This window comes from Salvelinus namaycush, unplaced genomic scaffold (assembly GCF_016432855.1).
Source record: "Salvelinus namaycush isolate Seneca unplaced genomic scaffold, SaNama_1.0 Scaffold190, whole genome shotgun sequence".
NCBI lineage: Eukaryota > Metazoa > Chordata > Actinopteri > Salmoniformes > Salmonidae > Salvelinus > Salvelinus namaycush.
The window spans coordinates 72,618-92,616 of record NW_024058675.1 but is presented as its reverse complement, the minus strand read 5'-3'; the positions used below and the strand labels follow the sequence as shown (position 1 = coordinate 92,616).

Here is a 19,999-nt window from a genome sequence, read left to right as displayed (position 1 = left end):
TAGAACGCCTCTCTGAATAACGGGGCCGTGGTTTTGGCTTAACTGCGTTGGGAAAAATATGTGTTTCGGAAAAAAGACTCGTCAGGCGAAACTGAGAGGCGCCGGATCCCGTTCCGGCAGGATCCGGCTGAAATGAACTGGTACTGATATGTAAATGTCAATAGTATTGACATTACAATTCAATATCACTCCTCACCAACTATCCATTACTAATACATTTACATTTAAGTCATTTAGCAGACGCTCTTATCCAGAGCGACTTACAAATTGGAAAGTTCATACATATTCATCCTGGTCCCCCCGTGGGAATTGAACCCTGGTCCCCCCGTGGGAATTGAACCCACAACCCTGGCGTTGCAAGCGCCATGCTCTACCAACTGAGCTACACGGGACTAATGACCCCAACCAACAATAAACCGTCTGTTGTAGCCATTATAGAGACTTCTGATTAAAGCAACGCTATCTTTCATCATCACCCACAACCCCGATTATAAAACAGAATATCTAATCTACAAAACGACATGGATGTATGAGACGTTGGTTACATTATCCAGACGATGCAAATAGACGGGAATTGGCTGACAACATCAGGAAAATGATGCGCTTTCATTGATGCGGAGCTTTGATGTGATTCTGAGTGGTCAGATAGCGACAATGTCAAGAAACTGCCAAGTGGGGATCCTTGATTGTTTCAGCTTCTTTCATGTTGTTCTTGATACCTTGTCTTGAGGTGTTTTGCCTGATTTCAATCGAAACCAACCCCGTCTGTTTTACCCCACAACCCCGTCTGTTTTACCCCACAACCCCGTCTGTTTTACCCCACAACCCCATCTGTTTTACCCCACAACCCCATCTGTTTTACCCCACAACCCCGTCTGTTTTACCCCACAACCCCATCTGTTTTACCCACAACCCCATCTGTTTTACCAAACAACCCCATCTGTTTTACCCCACAACCCCATCTGTTTTACCCCACAACCCCATCTGTTTTACCCCACAACCCCGTCTGTTTTACCCCACAACCCCATCTGTTTTACCCCACAACCCCATCTGTTTTACCCCACAACCCCATCTGTTTTACCCCACAACCCCATCTGTTTTACCCCACAACCCCATCTGTTTTACCCCACAACCCCATCTGTTTTACCCACAACCCCGTCTGTTTTACCCACAACCCCGTCTGTTTTACCCACAACCCCATCTGTTTTACCCCACAACCCCATCTGTTTTACCCACAACCCCATCTGTTTTACCCACAACCCCATCTGTTTTACCCCACAACCCCGTCTGTTTTACCCACAACCCCATCTGTTTTACCCCACAACCCCATCTGTTTTACCCCACAACCCCATCTGTTTTACCCACAACCCCATCTGTTTTACCCACAACCCCATCTGTTTTACCCACAACCCCATCTGTTTTACCCACAACCCCATCTGTTTTACCCCACAACCCCGTCTGTTTTACCCCACAACCCCATCTGTTTTACCCACAACCCCATCTGTTTTACCCACAACCCCATCTGTTTTACCCCACAACCCCATCTGTTTTACCCACAACTCCATCTGTTTTACCCCACAACCCCATCTGTTTTACCCACAACCCCATCTGTTTTACCCACAACCCCATCTGTTTTACCCACAACCCCATCTGTTTTACCCACAACCCCGTCTGTTTTACCCACAACCCCATCTGTTTTACCCCACAACCCCATCTGTTTTACCCACAACCCCATCTGTTTTACCCACAACCCCGTCTGTTTTACCCACAACCCCATCTGTTTTACCCCACAACCCCGTCTGTTTACCCACAACCCCATCTGTTTTACCCACAACCCCATCTGTTTTACCCCACAACCCCGTCTGTTTTACCCCACAACCCCGTCTGTTTTACCCCACAACCCCATCTGTTTTACCCACAACCCCATCTGTTTTACCCCACAACCCCATCTGTTTTACCCCACAACCCCATCTGTTTTACCCACAACCCCATCTGTTTTACCCCACAACCCCGTCTGTTTTACCCCACAACCCCGTCTGTTTTACCCCACAACCCCGTCTGTTTTACCCACAACCCCATCTGTTTTACCCCACAACCCCATCTGTTTTACCCCACAACCCCATCTGTTTTACCCACAACCCCATCTGTTTTACCCACAACCCCGTCTGTTTTACCCCACAACCCCATCTGTTTTACCCCACAACCCCGTCTGTTTTACCCCACAACACCATCTGTTTTACCCACAACCCCATCTGTTTTACCCCACAACCCCATCTGTTTTACCCACAACCCCATCTGTTTTACCCACAACCCCATCTGTTTTACCCACAACCCCATCTGTTTTACCCCACAACCCCATCTGTTTTACCCACAACCCCGTCTGTTTTACCCACAACCCCGTCTGTTTTACCCACAACCCCGTCTGTTTTACCCACAACCCCGTCTGTTTTACCCACAACCCCATCTGTTTTACCCCACAACCCCATCTGTTTTACCCACAACCCCATCTGTTTTACCCACAACCCCGTCTGTTTTACCCACAACCCCATCTGTTTTACCCCACAACCCCATCTGTTTTACCCCACAACCCCGTCTGTTTTACCCACAACCCCATCTGTTTTACCCCACAACCCCTTCTGTTTTACCCCACAACCCCTTCTGTTTTACCCCACAACCCCGTCTGTTTACCCACAACCCCATCTGTTTTACCCACAACCCCATCTGTTTTACCCCACAACCCCATCTGTTTTACCCCACAACCCCGTCTGTTTTACCCCACAACCCCATCTGTTTTACCCACAACCCCATCTGTTTTACCCCACAACCCCGTCTGTTTTACCCCACAACCCCATCTGTTTTACCCACAACCCCATCTGTTTTACCCCACAACCCCATCTGTTTTACCCCACAACCCCATCTGTTTTACCCACAACCCCGTCTGTTTTACCCCACAACCCCATCTGTTTTACCCCACAACCCCATCTGTTTTACCCACAACCCCATCTGTTTTACCCCACAACCCCATCTGTTTTACCCCACAACCCCATCTGTTTTACCCCACAACCCCATCTGTTTTACCCACAACCCCATCTGTTTTACCCCACAACCCCATCTGTTTTACCCACAACCCCATCTGTTTTACCCCACAACCCCGTCTGTTTTACCCCACAACCCCATCTGTTTTACCCACAACCCCATCTGTTTTACCCACAACCCCATCTGTTTTACCCAACAACCCCGTCTGTTTTACCCCACAACCCCATCTGTTTTACCCAACAACCCCGTCTGTTTTACCCCACAACCCCATCTGTTTTACCCACAACCCCATCTGTTTTACCCCACAACCCCATCTGTTTTACCCCACAACCCCATCTGTTTTACCCCACAACCCCATCTGTTTTACCCCACAACCCCATCTGTTTTACCCCACAACCCCATCTGTTTTACCCCACAACCCATCTGTTTTACCCCACAACCCATCTGTTTTACCCCACAACCCATCTGTTTTACCCCACAACCCGTCTGTTTACCCCACAACCCCATCTGTTTTACCCCACAACCCCATCTGTTTTACCCCACAACCCCGTCTGTTTTACCCCACAACCCCGTCTGTTTTACCCCACAACCCCGTCTGTTTTACCCCACAACCCCGTCTGTTTTACCCCACAACCCCGTCTGTTTTACCCCACAACCCCGTCTGTTTTACCCCACAACCCCGTCTGTTTTACCCCACAACCCCATCTGTTTTACCCCACAACCCCATCTGTTTTACCCCACAACCCCATCTGTTTTACCCCACAACCCCATCTGTTTTACCCCACAACCCCATCTGTTTTACCCCACAACCCCGTCTGTTTTACCCACAACCCCGTCTGTTTTACCCCACAACCCCATCTGTTTTACCCCACAACCCCGTCTGTTTTACCCCACAACCCCATCTGTTTTACCCACAACCCCATTTGTTTTACCCCACAACCCCGTCTGTTTTACCCCACAACCCCGTCTGTTTTACCCCACAACCCCATCTGTTTTACCCCACAACCCCATCTGTTTTACCCCACAACCCCATCTGTTTTACCCCACAACCCCATCTGTTTTACCCCACAACCCCATCTGTTTTACCCCACAACCCCGTCTGTTTTACCCCACAACCCCGTCTGTTTTACCCCACAACCCCGTCTGTTTTACCCCACAACCCCGTCTGTTTTACCCCACAACCCCGTCTGTTTTACCCCACAACCCCGTCTGTTTTACCCCACAACCCCGTCTGTTTTACCCCACAACCCCGTCTGTTTTACCCCACAACCCCGTCTGTTTTACACCACAACCCCGTCTGTTTTACCACACAACCCCATCTGTTTTACCCCACAACCCCATCTGTTTTACCCCACAACCCCATCTGTTTTACCCCACAACCCCATCTGTTTTACCCCACAACCCCATCTGTTTTACCCCACAACCCCATCTGTTTTACCCACAACCCCATCTGTTTTACCCCACAACCCCGTCTGTTTTACCCCACAACCCCGTCTGTTTTACCCCACAACCCCGTCTGTTTTACCCCACAACCCCGTCTGTTTTACCCCACAACCCCATCTGTTTTACCCCACAACCCCATCTGTTTTACCCCACAACCCCATCTGTTTTACCCCACAACCCCGTCTGTTTTACCCCACAACCCCGTCTGTTTTACACCACAACCCCGTCTGTTTTACCACACAACCCCATCTGTTTTACCCCACAACCCCATCTGTTTTACCCCACAACCCCATCTGTTTTACCCCACAACCCCATCTGTTTTACCCCACAACCCCATCTGTTTTACCCCACAACCCCATCTGTTTTACCCACAACCCCATCTGTTTTACCCCACAACCCCGTCTGTTTTACCCCACAACCCCGTCTGTTTTACCCCACAACCCCGTCTGTTTTACCCCACAACCCCGTCTGTTTTACCCCACAACCCCATCTGTTTTACCCCACAACCCCATCTGTTTTACCCCACAACCCCATCTGTTTTACCCCACAACCCCATCTGTTTTACCCCACAACCCCATCTGTTTTACCCACAACCCCATCTGTTTTACCCCACAACCCCATCTGTTTTACCCACAACCCCATCTGTTTTACCCCACAACCCCATCTGTTTTACCCCACAACCCCGTCTGTTTTACCCCACAACCCCATCTGTTTTACCCACAACCCCATCTGTTTTACCCACAACCCCATCTGTTTTACCCCACAACCCCGTCTGTTTTACCCCACAACCCCATCTGTTTTACCCCACAACCCCATCTGTTTTACCCCACAACCCCATCTGTTTTACCCCACAACCCCATCTGTTTTACCCCACAACCCCATCTGTTTTACCCCACAACCCCATCTGTTTTACCCCACAACCCCATCTGTTTTACCCCACAACCCCATCTGTTTTACCCACAACCCCACCTGTTTTACCCCACAACCCCACCTGTTTTACCCCACAACCCCGTCTGTTTTACCCCACAACCCCGTCTGTTTTACCCCACAACCCCATCTGTTTTACCCCACAACCCCGTCTGTTTTACCCCACAACCCCGTCTGTTTTACCCCACAACCCCGTCTGTTTTACCCCACAACCCCGTCTGTTTTACCCCACAACCCCGTCTGTTTACCCCACAACCCCATCTGTTTTACCCCACAACCCCGTCTGTTTTACCCCACAACCCCATCTGTTTTACCCCACAACCCCATCTGTTTTACCCCATAGTTGTGCACCTTCTGTTTTGTTGCTAAACAACCAACCTGTCTATAGCCTACAAAATATGTCCATTATTTAAATAGCAAGGCAAATACATGATAAAGATCTGTAGGGATCCGTGTGAAATCAAATCAGCTAATTGGTGCAGCAAGTATTGGTGGGAACGAGTTAGAAGTGGTAACACGCCAAATGATGGTCAAACAACTATGACGCACCCAGCAGGTGATGCATTAACGGGAAAGGTCAACTTTTGGTCGAACTGCTAAATGGCACCCTATTCCCTACATAGTGCACTACTTTTGGTCAAATGTGGCGCACTATATAGAGAATAGGGTGGCATTTGGAAACTGCCCGTTGTTACATGAATTCACGTTATAACACTGTGTGAACTGAACACGTCTGGTGCAAGCCAGCCCTGCCAGCAGGCAGACCCTGTGGGGGTTTTACATCTACAGACACAGAGTAGTGTAATAAAACATGTAACATCATTCATCTATGTGTTACATACTATACGGTATTTAATAGATATAGTGCAAGTATACATAAATAAACGTATACGTGTATGGAATATATAGCGATACAAATAATGAATCGATGAGTTACATAAGATAAAGTAGCTAGCCTATAAAGGAAACATCATGGCCCAAGAAGGACAGATGGGAAATATTATTGACATTTGCCAATCAAATGCATTGCATTTGTCCTGCTTGAATGAAGAGAGGTATGTAAATCAGTTAAACAAGGATGAATACATTTCTTTTGTCGATTAGTCTATCGGAAAGTTATTTGAAACTTGCCTAAACTGCAAGGCATTCTGTTTTCCCCGTCGATGAACTATAGCCTACGGTCTCACAGTCACAGTAGCAAGGGGAATAACGTTTTTCTGGATAAAGATCGCATGCCTCAAGTCATACATAGTACTTACATCCAGAAATATGGACATTCCTTTTTTCAATTCCATTGGAGTGGTGGCTTCATCCGGAAGCAACTGCACCGCCTCAGAAGAACAATCCATTTTACAGGTGATCTTTTTATTTTTAAATTTATGTTGGTAATAAACTAGTTGTGTTCAGTTGAATGAATCTAGTCTAAAAGTCAACGAAAAAACGACCGAAAGATCAGCTGATATGATCCGACAGAATTCATACAACCGCTACCGCTGTGCATTTCAACTCGCGTTGCGTTCTACAGGTTGCCGTTGCGATGCGCGTCTCGGATAGAAGGTGCGACGGGAAGGAACGCGTTTTTCCGTCATAAAGGGGAAAGATGGTGAGCAGTGGGCAATGTTTCAGTATGTCGCTTGCATCCCAATGAGGATAATTATTTATGTTTCTTATAATGATGTTACGTAAAACAAATGTAGGCCTATTGTTTTTATATTTTATATTTCAACAAGTCATAATAGGCAGGCCATAATGGATCCTAATTAGTGTGGCTGTGTGATTACTTACATATTTAATTTCACAATGTAACAAATGCTAATGATATTTGATAGTGATGAGAGTAAATGTAATCTTACAAGATACCTTACAAAGATATATATATATTTTTTAAATGTAGCCTACCCCTGTTTAGGTGAATGATCAAATGTATTTAGCAAGCGTGTATTTTGTGAGTGATTTAGGAATAAGGACCAGGTAGCCTGAAACAGGTTGTGATCTCACAAATACATAAACATAATATATAGGCCTCAGGACTTTTTCCTTAGAACAGTCTTACCTCTTTCTACTTTTTCCAGACACATTTTACATTAGTAGTCTATGCTACTAATATACATAGAGTTCCTCCTCTGTGATTTAAAACGAGATATTCAGGAGCAACACGACTGACTGTTGTGAGACATGAGAACTCAAGAGGAGATGTGAACGCTGTAAAAGAAGCCTGTACAACAGCGCTCTCTAGTGGTGTTTTAATAGAATGCACACAAACATAAATTCCACAGATTATATCACAGTAAACAAAACATTTACATATTGTTTTTTATCGCTTTGGTGCAATTTTCAAGCACATGGAACATTTTAACAACTCTTATTAAAAACTCAGACAGATCATCAAGAAAACAGTTGTTTTAAAACTCTAAGCACATTTTCAATTGACTAATAAGTACAACACACAAAAATCATACAGTCACTATTTCACCAAACTGAATCAGTGTTTAATCTAGAAATACATGTTTCACATTGCAATACATGGTCATATAAAGTCAATGCCTTTCACAATGCAATGCTCTGAATGTGGATAGATAAGAGAGTTCCCTCTGATCATGACATAACAGTGGACACAGGTTGTGACAAGAGAAATTACCATCAGGAATGATAGACATGAAATACGATGCTTTTTTTCTTCGGCGAATCTGACTTTGCTAAACAATGCTGTAAATTTGAGGGTCTCTTATAGCAAAACGTCTATTTACCACTTCCTTGGTCGACCTTGAAATGGGACTGTATGTAGCAGTTTAGCTTCCGTCCCTCTCCTCGCCCCTAACTGGGTTCGAACCAGGGACCCTCTGCACACATCAACAACAGCCACCCTCGAAGCATCGTTACCCATCGCGCCACAAAAGCCGAAACGCCACCGCTAACTAGCTAGCCATTTCACATCGGTTACATGTAGGTGGACACCAAAGTTGCAGAGGGATTCATTTGACATGGTTAGCATAATGCATTGCGCACAGTTTGTCTTACTCTCTAAATAAGGCAATTGTCCAATAATTCTTCTTTATACCCTCTTGTTTTGAATCGTTCACATACATCTTTGGCATCTACATCAAAGGATAAATCAGAGTCACAAAAGCGCCTAATGCGAATGAGTTGGCCATATGGTAAACTATTTCAATGAAGATAACTGCTGAAATGAAGAAAGGTATATATATATATATATATATATATATATATATATATATATATATATATATATATATATATATATATCAGTGGAGGCTCATCAGGAGGAGGAAGGGGAGGACCATCTTCCTCAGTGAATATCATTAAAATAAAAATAGTGAAAAATGTTAAAAGTTACCCTGTCACCAAATAATTGATTAAAACACACTGTTTTGCAAAGAAGGTCTACAGTAGCCTCAACAGCACTCTGTAGGGTAGCACCATGGTGTAGCCGGAGGACAGCTAGCTTCCATCCTCCTCTAGGTACAGTGACTTCAATACAAAACCTAGGAGGCTCTTGGTTCTCACCCCCTTCCATATAGACTTACACAGTAATTATGACAACTTCCGGAGGACGTCCTCCAACCTATCACAGCTCTTGCAGCATGAACTGACATGTTTTCCACCCAATCAAAGAATTAATATAGTACTGATAGCATAAGCTACCACTGCAGTGGATAAAATGTGGTGAGTAGTTGACTCAAAGAGAGAGAAAGACAATAGTTTAACAGTTTTTAACAAATTAATTTAAAAAATGAAGGAGGAGCAAGAAAAAGAAAGAGAGCTAGCTATATTTTGCTTTTTTTTTATCACTTTCACATTCACTTACTTAGCTAACAAATGCAGCTAGCTAGTTTAGCCTACTCAAACACCCAGCTCAAACAGAAGGATGTTATGTTAGCTAGCTGGCTATGACTGTCCAACACTGGAACTCTTCCAAGTCAAGCTAAGCTTTTGGTTTTAATAATTTATTGCCACCGGGGCCCGCCGGTGTAACTGCTAAATTGCTTACTGACTGTACACTGTAATGCATGATTGTAGCGGGTTTACTAACGCGTTAGCTATTTCCAAGATGGCGTAGCAGTCAGACGTCTTCGTCCTGTCGTGCCCCTTGTATATATCTTTTTACATATTTTTCTTCACATATCTTTTAAAAATATTTTCCTAAACCTGACCTTCTAAATACTCTCCTGCAACCCGCCTCACCCAATGTGGCGTGGATCTGCTTTTCTTCTAAAGTATTTCTATTTACTTTGGATCTGGAATCCCTCAACTGAAGCTAGCCAGCTAACTACCTACCAGCTACCTACCAGCTATCAGTCAGCTAACTACCTACCAGCTATCAGCCAACTAACTACCTACCAGCTACCAGCTATCAGTCAGCTAACTACCTACCAGCTATCAGTCAGCTAACTACCTACCAGCTATCAGTCAGCTAACTACCTACCAGCTATCAGTCAGCTAACTAGCTACCAGCTATCAGTCAGCAAACCATTGCTAGTGGTCATCAGCTAACCTTTAGCTCGGAAAGCTCTCGCCAGATCGAACAACGTGACTCAAACCAGAGCATAACCGACCTATTTCTCTCCATATCCCCGGATTCCTACCGCAAACTCTGAACATTTTCATCTGGATCTTCGCAACTAGCTAACCGCAATCCTGGGTGACCACTCCTGGCGTTTCCATCCCGGAGCACCAATTAGCCTGAAGCTAGCCCGGCCAGGGCTCCTGTGCTACCACCGAAGCCCCTCCTGGGCTACAATATCCGGACCCCTTCTACTGTCGGTACGAGGCACGGAACCCCGCCGATCCTCTACGATTGGAAAACCGACATAATCTGGCCGAGGATTCCAACAGTCCCCTCAGGTGTGACGCCCGCTGAAGGCCCATTCTGCTAACCTGCTAGGCCTGCTAGCTACCTAGAGCTACTTGGAACCCCACTAATTCCACGACTGGTCTATCGACGTCACCGCACGAAGAGGCAAAAACAGACTTACCCCCATCGCAACGTCTCCCAAAGGCTAACTTGCTAGCCCCGGTCTACTAACTGCTAGCTTGCCTGCCCCGGTCTGCTAACTGCTAGCCCCTGCTAACTGCTTGCTTGCCAACCTGGTCTGCTAACTGCGAGCTTGCCAGCCCCGGTCTGCTAACTGCTAGCTTGTTTAACCCCGGCCTACTAACTGTTAGCTTGTTAGCATCGGCCTGCTAACTGTCTGAATCGGCGTGTCCCCAGTCAGCCCAACCACTCACTGGACCCATATGTTCACTTGGCTACGCATGCCTCTCTCTAATATCACTATGCCTCGTCCATTACTGTCCTGGTCAGTGATTACTGTCTTATTTCACTGTGGAGCCTCTAGCCCTGCTCAATATGCCTCAATATGCCTTAACCAACCATGTAGTTCCACCTCCTACATATGCGATGACATCACCTGGTTTAAACATCTCTAGAGACTATATCTCCCTCATCATTACTCAATGCCTAGGTTTACCTCCAATGTACTCACATCCTACCTTACCTTTGTCTGTGCACTATGCCTTGAATCTATGCTATCGTGCCCAGAAACCTGCTCCTTTTACTCTGTTCCGAACGTGCTAGACGACCTGTTCTTATAGCCTTTAGCCGTACCCTTATCCTACTTCTCCTCTGTTCCTGTGGTGATGTAGAGGTTAACCCAGGTCCTGCAGTGCCTAGCTCCACTCCCACTCCCCAGGTGTTCTCATTTGTTGACTTCTGTAAGCGTAAAAGCCTTGGTTTCATGCATGTTAACATTAGAAGCCTCTGTTTGTTTTACTCACTGCTTTAGCACACTCTGCTAACCCGGATGTGTTAGCCGTGTCTGAATCCTGACTTAGGAAAACCACTAAAAAACCTGAAATCTCCATTGCTAACTATAACATTTTCCGCCAAGATAGAACTGCCAAAGGGGGCGGTGTTGCAATCTACTGCAAAGATTGCCTGCAGAGTTCTGTATTACTCTCCAAGTCTGTACCCAAACAATTCAAGCTTCTACTTCTAAAAATTCACCTTTCCAGAAACAAGTCTCTCACTGTTGCCGCTTGCTATAGACCACCTTCTGCCCCCAGCTGTGCCCTGGACACCATATGTGAATTGATTGCCAACCCATCTATCTTCTGAGCTCGTGCTACTAGGTGACCTAAACTGGGACATGCTTAACACCCCGGCCATCCTACAATCTAAGCTTGATGCCCTCAATCTCACTCAAATTATCAATGAACCTACCAGGTACAACTCCAAATCCGTAAACACGGGCCCCCTCATAGATGTCATCCTAACTAACTCGCCCTCCAAATACACCTCTGCTGTTTTCAATCAAGATCTCAGCGATCACCCTCATCACCCTCAGCCTCATTGCCTGCATCCGTAATGGATCTGCGACCAAAACGACCACCCCTCATCACTGTCAAACGCTCCCTAAAACACTTCTGCGAGCAGGCCTTTCTAATCGACCTGGCCGGGGTATCCTGGAATGATATTGACCTCATCCCGTCAGTAGATGATGCCTGGCTATTCTTTAAAAGTGCCTTCCTCACCATCTTAAGGTCCTAAACGATATCATAATCGCCGTTCTGCATTAGCATCGAATAGCCCCCGTGATATGCAACTTTTCAGGGAAGTTTGGAACAAATATACACAGGCAGTTAGGAAAGCTAAAGCTAGCTTTTTCAAACAGAAATTTACATCCTGTAGTACTAACTCAAAAACGTTATGGGACACTGTAAAGTGTCCCACTGTAAACCTCCTCCCAGCTGCCCACTGCTCTGAGGCTAGGAAACACTGTCACCACTGATAAATCCACTATAATTGAGAATTTTTAGCCCATCTGTAAATAGCCCATCCAACTACATCATCCCCATACTGTATTTATTTATTTATCTTGCTTCTTTGCACCCCAGTATTTCTACTTGCACATTCATCTTCTGCACATCTACCATTCCAGTGTTTAATTGCTATATTGTAATTACTTCACCACCATGGCCTATTTATTGCCTTAACTCCCTTATCTTACCTCATTTGCACTCACTGTATGTAGACGTTTTGTTTTCTTTTGTTCTACTGTATTATTGACTGTAGGTTTTGTTTATTCCATGTGTAACTCTGTGTTGTTGTTTGTGTCGAATTGCTTCGCAGTTGCAAATGCGAACTTGTTCTCAACTAGCCTACCTGGTTAAATAAAGGTGAAATTAAAAAAATAATAAAAAAATCTATTAGCTACAGTTGACTATGATGTTACTTTAGCTAATTTGGTGACATCAATGTAGGCTGTGTGTAGCGGTTATGATATGAAGGTTTGGAAAGGTTTTTCCGCCTTGTCACAGACAGCTGCTATGTTGTGCATTGAAGTCCACAAGCGAAGGGAAAAGGTGAGAGAGTGCAGATGCGTGAAGAAATACAACGAGCGGTTTGTCTGCCTATAAAAGTGAACTGTGTTTGCGTGTGATCAGGGGTGTATTCATTCTGCTGATTCTGTTGAAAAACGTTTCTTTAACGTAAGCAAACGGAATGAAACGGAGATAAACATACCTGAATCTGTCCAATAGAAACTCTGGAATAATGAGTACACCCTAGATCAGCTAGATACAGGTAAGAGGTTGCAAGGTGTCACTGAAAGTGTCACTGTCTGTCACCTCAAATCTTTCTCTCGACCTGTGTGAACCTACGTTGCAAACGTTTATTCATAGTCTTAAACAGCAGCTACTCCTCTGATTTCTATCCGTTATTTTCAATACACCTCAGTGTGCAAGCTATTGCCATCTTTCTTAACCAAAACATCAAAAAAAAGGAAAATATGTTCTTTGTCTGATACGAACGCAAATTTTATGGATGGCGTCCTGCAATTCAAGATCATCACCACCTGACCAAATGAAACAAATGTCATAAATATATCTGATAAACTATTCCTCATCAAGAGGGTGTAGATGTCGATTAAACATTATTTGAATTAAATAACAGAAATTGACTTACCGGTGAGGTTGTCTAATGAAATATTGACTAAGAATTATTTTAAGTTTGAATGCTGATATTATTTTCAGGATCAAAGAACTGAAATGGAGCACAATGTATTTATGGGGAAATTTGATTTGGACTTTGTATACAATAATAATCCACATTCTAGGTTTATCAAAGGGTCAATTTTAGGAGGGGTCCACTTGTTTTATCAGTGTTTATGTCCTAAATGACCCCCTATTACCTAAATCAGGGCACTACTTTTGACCAAGGGGCTATTCAGACTTGTTCTTCTTTGCCTGGGACAGGGGGACATCTTGTTCATAATACCTACTGTAGACTGAGTTGTGTCTGCTAAGAAGAACATTAAACTAGCTGAGGAATGAAGTCTCACTTCATAATGGAAACTGTAGACTGAGTTGTGTCTGCTAAGAAGAACAATAAACTATCTGAGGAATGAAGTCTCACTTCATAATGGAAACTGTATAACTGAACATGTGTTTACATTTGTGCACCTAAAGAACTAAACACTGACTGTTTTTCAAATACAGAACTTGTTGACTGAAATGACACCACAAAACAACTGAATGGACAAAACATGAATAAGAACTAATAGAGATATATAAAATACAAATTAATAATACAATTATGCCTATTATAACCATCCCTTGAAAAATTTAAATGTTCTGTGTTCGCCATGTACCAGGCTCGTTGTCTGATTGGGCCAGAACGGCAGTAGTCTGGTTCTTGGCATTCTGGGAAATAAACAGAGCAGTATCTGGTGTATCAATAGCATGTAGCGTCTATCAGCACCTACAATTCTGGGTGAAGCAAGAAACAACACGTAGTTGGCTATCAGACTGACGTCGGTGCTCCGGTTGTCACTTTGCCCCGGGAAGAGAAAAATAAGGACGTTTTTCGGGTGAATCACGCGTTGGAATGGATTTCCAGGACTTTGCACACGCAGCAGCTAGTAAAGTGGAGTATATATCAACGGAGTAGAAACGCGCTGCAACGTTTCGCTAAATAGGACCCAAGAGTTGCAAAAGTCTTGTACGGATTTATCTTTGAACCGTTTTGTATCTATACGAATAGTAAACATGATCTGACGTTTTTAGCAATAACGTGACTTTCTTGTCAGTTTGTTGCTGCCCTTTCCTCTGCTTGACAGATTTTCATCGACCGATGCTTTTCAACTCAGTGGTTTTTGGCGGATGACAACTGGTGTGAGTCATTTATGGCGTTTGACTCCCAGCCGATGTGAACGTTAATCATAAGTGATTGAACTGCCGTGTCTCCCAATTTGGTGAACACAAGATAACGGTCACACTGGACTAGGATTATTTTAATGGCAACTCGGATTGGAAGAATTTTAATTTTTGAAGTCTGTGTAAACAATTGTCCTGTGTACTGATAAAGTGACGGGTCCGCAGCACAGAAGAGATCGATAACCTCCGTGTCAGCACGTTTTTACCCTACTTATCTTTCTCAGTTGTCATTCTATTTTTGTTCGAGACCGGTCGTTTCTACAATGGAAACGATCGTATTCAAGTTACAACGCTCATCGTTAATCTGAGCACCACCATCAGAACGACTGGCTATCTTCCCGAGACTCCGTGGTAGGACAATCATGTGGGGCCCTGCGCCACCATCCCTGCAGGTCGCCGTAAAAGTCCTGAAACACGCCGCTGTCAAAGGACAGATCCAGATGAACCGCTGGCTCCAGAGATCCTCCCCGGACGAGTGCGATAAAGTTGACCTCTTGATATGCAACGCCTTTGACGAGAGAGGAGGCGCCGTCGGCAAGTCTGACGGAGACCCGGGGAGCATCGTTGACGCTGGCGTGTCATTCACCGGTGGCATCACCAACGGTGATTTCAGACACCCGTGTTGTATTACCACGTGTTGTTTCAAGAGCAGCCTCCTGGCGTGCATTCTGACAGCTGTGTGCTTCTCCTCCGTGGCTCTAGTCCGACAGTACCTCAAGGACCTTCTACTCTGGGTGGAGAGCTTGGACAGCCTGGTTGGAGTCCTGCTGTTCATAGTCGGTCTGATCATTGTCTCCTTCCCATTCGGCTGGGGCTACATCGTACTGAACGTGGCTGCGGGATACCTCTACGGCTTCGTGCTGGGTCTGGGACTGGTGATGGTGGGGGTGCTCATCGGTACCGTCGTGGCTCACCTGGTGTGTAAGAGACTGTTGACGGACTGGGTGGTCAACAAGGTGGGGAACTCTGAACAGCTCAGTGCTGTGATACGGGTGGTGGAGGGGGGGAGTGGACTCAAAGTTGTGGCCTTAGCGAGACTCACGCCCATTCCGTTTGGACTCCAGAATGCAGTGTTTTCAGTGAGTATGGTTGAAATTCTTTATTATTTCTTGCAAGTGAAATTGCTGATGGTGTCCATGGTCTGTGACGTTGTTGGTGTCCATGGTCTGTGACGTTGCTGATGGTGTCCATGGTCTGTGACGTTGCTGATGGTGTCCATGGTCTGTGACGTTCCTGATGGTGTCCATGGTCTGTGACGTTGCTGATGGTGTCCATGGTCTGTGACGTTGCTGATGGTGTCCATGGTCTGTGAAATTGCTGATGGTGTCCATGGTCTGTGAAATTGCTGATGGTGTCCATGGTCTGTGACGTTGCTGATGGTGTCCATGGTCTGTGACGTTGTTGGTGGTGTCCATGGTCTGTGACGTTGCTGGTGGTGTCCATGGTCTGTGACGTTGCTGATGGTGTCCATGGTCTGTGACGTTGCTGATGGTGTCCATGGTCTGTGACGTTGCTGATGGTGTCCATGGTCTGTGACGTTGCTGATGGTGTCCATGGTCTGTGACGTTGCTGATGGTGTACATGGTCTGTGACGTTGCTGATGGTGTACATGGTCTGTGACGTTGCTGATGGTGTCCATGGTCTGTGACGTTGCTGACGGTGTCCATGGTCTGTGACGTTGCTGACGGTGTCCATGGTCTGTGACGTTGCTGACGGTGTCCATGGTCTGTGACGTTGCTGACGGTGTCCATGGTCTGTGACGTTGCTGACGGTGTCCATGGTCTGTGACGTTGCTGACGGTGTCCATGGTCTGTGACGTTGCTGACGGTGTCCATGGCCTGTGACGTTGTTGACGGTGTCCATGGCCTGTGACGTTGCTGACGGTGTCCATGGCCTGTGACGTTGCTGACGGTGTCCATGGTCTGTGAAGTTGCTGACGGTGTCCATGGTCTGTGACGTTGCTGACGGTGTCCATGGTCTGTGAAGTTGCTGACGGTGTCCATGGTCTGTGACGTTGCTGACGGTGTCCATGGTCTGTGACGTTGCTGACGGTGTCCATGGTCTGTGACGTTGCTGACGGTGTCCATGGTCTGTGACGTTGCTGACGGTGTCCATGGTTTGTGACGTTGCTGACGGTGTCCATGGTTTGTGACGTTGCTGACGGTGTCCATGGTCTGTGACGTTGCTGACGGTGTCCATGGTCTGTGACGTTGCTGACGGTGTCCATGGTCTGTGACGTTGCTGACGGTGTCCATGGTCTGTGACGTTGCTGACGGTGTCCATGGTCTGTGACGTTGCTGACGGTGTCCATGGTCTGTGACGTTGCTGACGGTGTCCATGGTCTGTGACGTTGCTGACGGTGTCCATGGTCTGTGAAGTTGCTGACGGTGTCCATGGTCTGTGACGTTGCAGACGGTGTCCATGGTCTGTGACGTTGCTGACGGTGTCCATGGTCTGTGACGTTGCTGACGGTGTCCATGGTGATGGTGTCCATGGTCTGTGAAGTTGCTGATGGTGTCCATGGTCTGTGAAGTTGCTGATGGTGTCCATGGTCTGTGAAGTTGCTGATGGTGTCCATGGTGATGGTGTCCATGGTGATGGTGTCCATGGTGATGGTGTCCATGGTCTGTGAAGATGTATGGATCCCTAATGGGACCCCATTCCCATAGTGCTCTGTAAAGGCATCTGCAGGGGTGGTCGACCTTGTTCCTGGAGAGCCTGGTGGACGTGCAGGCCTTTGTTCCAGCCCTGCTCCAACATATTTGAATGATTCAGGTAATGTGGCCTAGGTCCTGACGACAAGCTGATTTGCAGTATCAGGTGTGTTCAAGCAGGGTTGGAACACAAGCCTGCACGCTTAGGAGAACAAGGTATTTATCTATAAGAACATTCAGTTTGTTGAGCAAGTTATTGGCCTATAAGCTGTACCTCAGTTTGTTGAGCAAGTTATTGGCCTATAAGCTGTACCTCAGTTTGTTGAGCAAGTTATTGACCTATAAGCTGTACCTCAGTTTGTTGAGCAAGTTATTGGCCTATAAGCTGTACCTCAGTTTGTTGAGCAAGTTATTGACCTATAAGCTGTACCTCAGTTTGTTGAGCAAGTTATTGACCTATAAGCTGTACCTCAGTTTGTTGAGCAAGTTATTGGCCTATAAGCTGTACCTCAGTTTGTTGAGCAAGTTATTGACCTATAAGCTGTACCTCAGTTTGTTGAGCAAGTTATTGGCCTATAAGCTGTACCTCAGTTTGTTGAGCAAGTTATTGACCTATAAGCTGTACCTCAGTTTGTTGAGCAAGTTATTGACCTATAAACTGTACCTCAGTTTGTTGAGCAAGTTATTGACCTATAAGCTGTACCTCAGTTTGTTGAGCAAGTTATTGGCCTATAAGCTGTACCTCAGTTTGTTGAGCAAGTTATTGACCTATAAGCTGTACCTCAGTTTGTTGAGCAAGTTATTGGCCTATAAGCTGTACCTCAGTTTGTTGAGCAAGTTATTGGCCTATAAGCTGTACCTCAGTTTGTTGAGCAAGTTATTGGCCTATAAGCTGTACCTCAGTTTGTTGAGCAAGTTATTGGCCTATAAGCTGTACCTCAGTTTGTTGAGCAAGTTATTGGCCTATAAGCTGTACCTCAGTTTGTTGAGCAAGTTATTGGCCTATAAGCTGTACCTCAGTTTGTTGAGCAAGTTATTGGCCTATAAGCTGTACCTCAGTTTGTTGAGCAAGTTATTGGCCTTTAAGCTGTACCTCAGTTTGTTGAGCAAGTTATTGGCCTATAAGCTGTACCTCAGTTTGTTGAGCAAGTTATTGGCCTATAAGCTGTACCTCAGTTTGTTGAGCAAGTTATTGGCCTATAAGCTGTACCTCAGTTTGTTGAGCAAGTTATTGGCCTATAAGCTGTACCTCAGTTTGTTGAGCAAGTTATTGACCTATAAACTGTACCTCAGTTTGTTGAGCAAGTTATTGACCTATAAGCTGTACCTCAGTTTGTTGAGCAAGTTATTGGCCTATAAGCTGTACCTCAGTTTGTTGAGCAAGTTATTGGCCTATAAGCTGTACCTCAGTTTGTTGAGCAAGTTATTGGCCTATAAGCTGTACCTCAGTTTGTTGAGCAAGTTATTGGCCTATAAGCTGTACCTCAGTTTGTTGAGCAAGTTATTGGCCTATAAGCTGTACCTCAGTTTGTTGAGCAAGTTATTGGCCTATAAGCTGTACCTCAGTTTGTTGAGCAAGTTATTGGCCTATAAGCTGTACCTCAGTTTGTTGAGCAAGTTATTGGCCTATAAGCTGTACCTCAGTTTGTTGAGCAAGTTATTGGCCTATAAGCTGTACCTCAGTTTGTTGAGCAAGTTATTGGCCTATAAGCTGTACTCCAATACATAGTATGTGTCCTCAGAATATGTATGGCCTGTTGTCATACATTTATCTGGGTCTTGTCTCTAATACAAAGCCCACTGCCTTTACAAAAGGACAGCAAGGGAAAGTCCTTTTTTGGGGTAGAAGTTCTTTTAGACAGTGTTAACACTAGGCCTACACTTGACAGTCAAGTGACGTGGTGTGGATCCCAAACGGCACCCTAGTCCCATAGGGCTCTGGTCTAAAGTAGTGCACTGTATAGGGAAGAGGGTGTTATTCGGGATCCCTCGTCGGTCTCTCCACACCAAGGACACGATATTGCTGCCACCTCAGTCTTTTCTGTAACCTGACGCACTTGACCTCCCAATCACTGTTTGAATTATTGATTAACCTTGATGACTCACCTTTCATTCTCTTCCTAGTAATCTGAACAAATAGGTTGTTGTGCATCTGCAATGAGGGAGCTTGGTTCCACATCTGTCTGTGCTATCATGTCAACTCCTTGTCAGTCATGCCGAACATGTCAAATCAAATCAAACTTATTTTTTATATAGCCCTTCTTACATCAGCTGATATCTCAAAGTGCTGTACAGAAACCCAGCCTAAAACCCCAAACAGCAAGCAATGCAGGTGTAGAAGCACGGTGGCTAGGAAAAACTCCCTAGAAAGGCCAAAACCTAGGAAGAAATCTAGAGAGGAACCAGGCTATGAGGGGTGGCCAGTCCTCTTCTGGCTGTGCCTGGTGGAGATTATAACAGAACATGGCCAAGATGTTCAAATGTTCATAAATGATTTCATCTTGTTTCAGCTTGTTTCACATTGTTTCAGCTTGTTTCACATTGTTTCAGCTTGTTTCACATTGTTTCAGCTTGTTTCACATTGTTTCAGATTGTTTCACATTGTTTCAGATTGTTTCACATTGTTTCAGATTGTTTCACATTGTTTCAGATTGTTCTTGATACCATTTCTTGTTTTGATTGATTATGTCTATGTTAATGTGCTA

The 19,999-nt window shown here is 45.3% G+C and overlaps 2 protein-coding genes across 3 annotated transcripts in view; one reads left to right on the top strand and one right to left on the bottom strand.

Moving 5' to 3' along the window:
• Positions 1-6,944, bottom strand: part of necab1 (N-terminal EF-hand calcium binding protein 1) — a 116,994-nt gene extending 110,050 nt beyond the window's left edge. The window contains exon 1 of the mRNA XM_038983788.1: positions 6,666-6,944. Coding sequence (XP_038839716.1) covers positions 6,666-6,755 — 90 coding nt within the window. The 5' untranslated portion in view covers positions 6,756-6,944. The remainder of the gene's footprint in view (positions 1-6,665) is intronic.
• A 7,233-nt stretch (positions 6,945-14,177) lies between these two features.
• LOC120037824 (transmembrane protein 64-like) overlaps positions 14,178-19,999 on the top strand; it is a 28,414-nt gene continuing 22,592 nt past the window's right edge. The window contains exon 1 of one of the 2 annotated variants that reach the window (XM_038983791.1): positions 14,178-15,557. In XM_038983791.1, the coding sequence (XP_038839719.1) occupies positions 15,003-15,557 (555 nt within the window). In that variant the 5' untranslated portion in view covers positions 14,178-15,002. Of the gene's footprint in view, positions 15,720-19,999 lie in introns of both variants that reach the window. The other variant, XM_038983790.1, reaches the window with a different exon arrangement.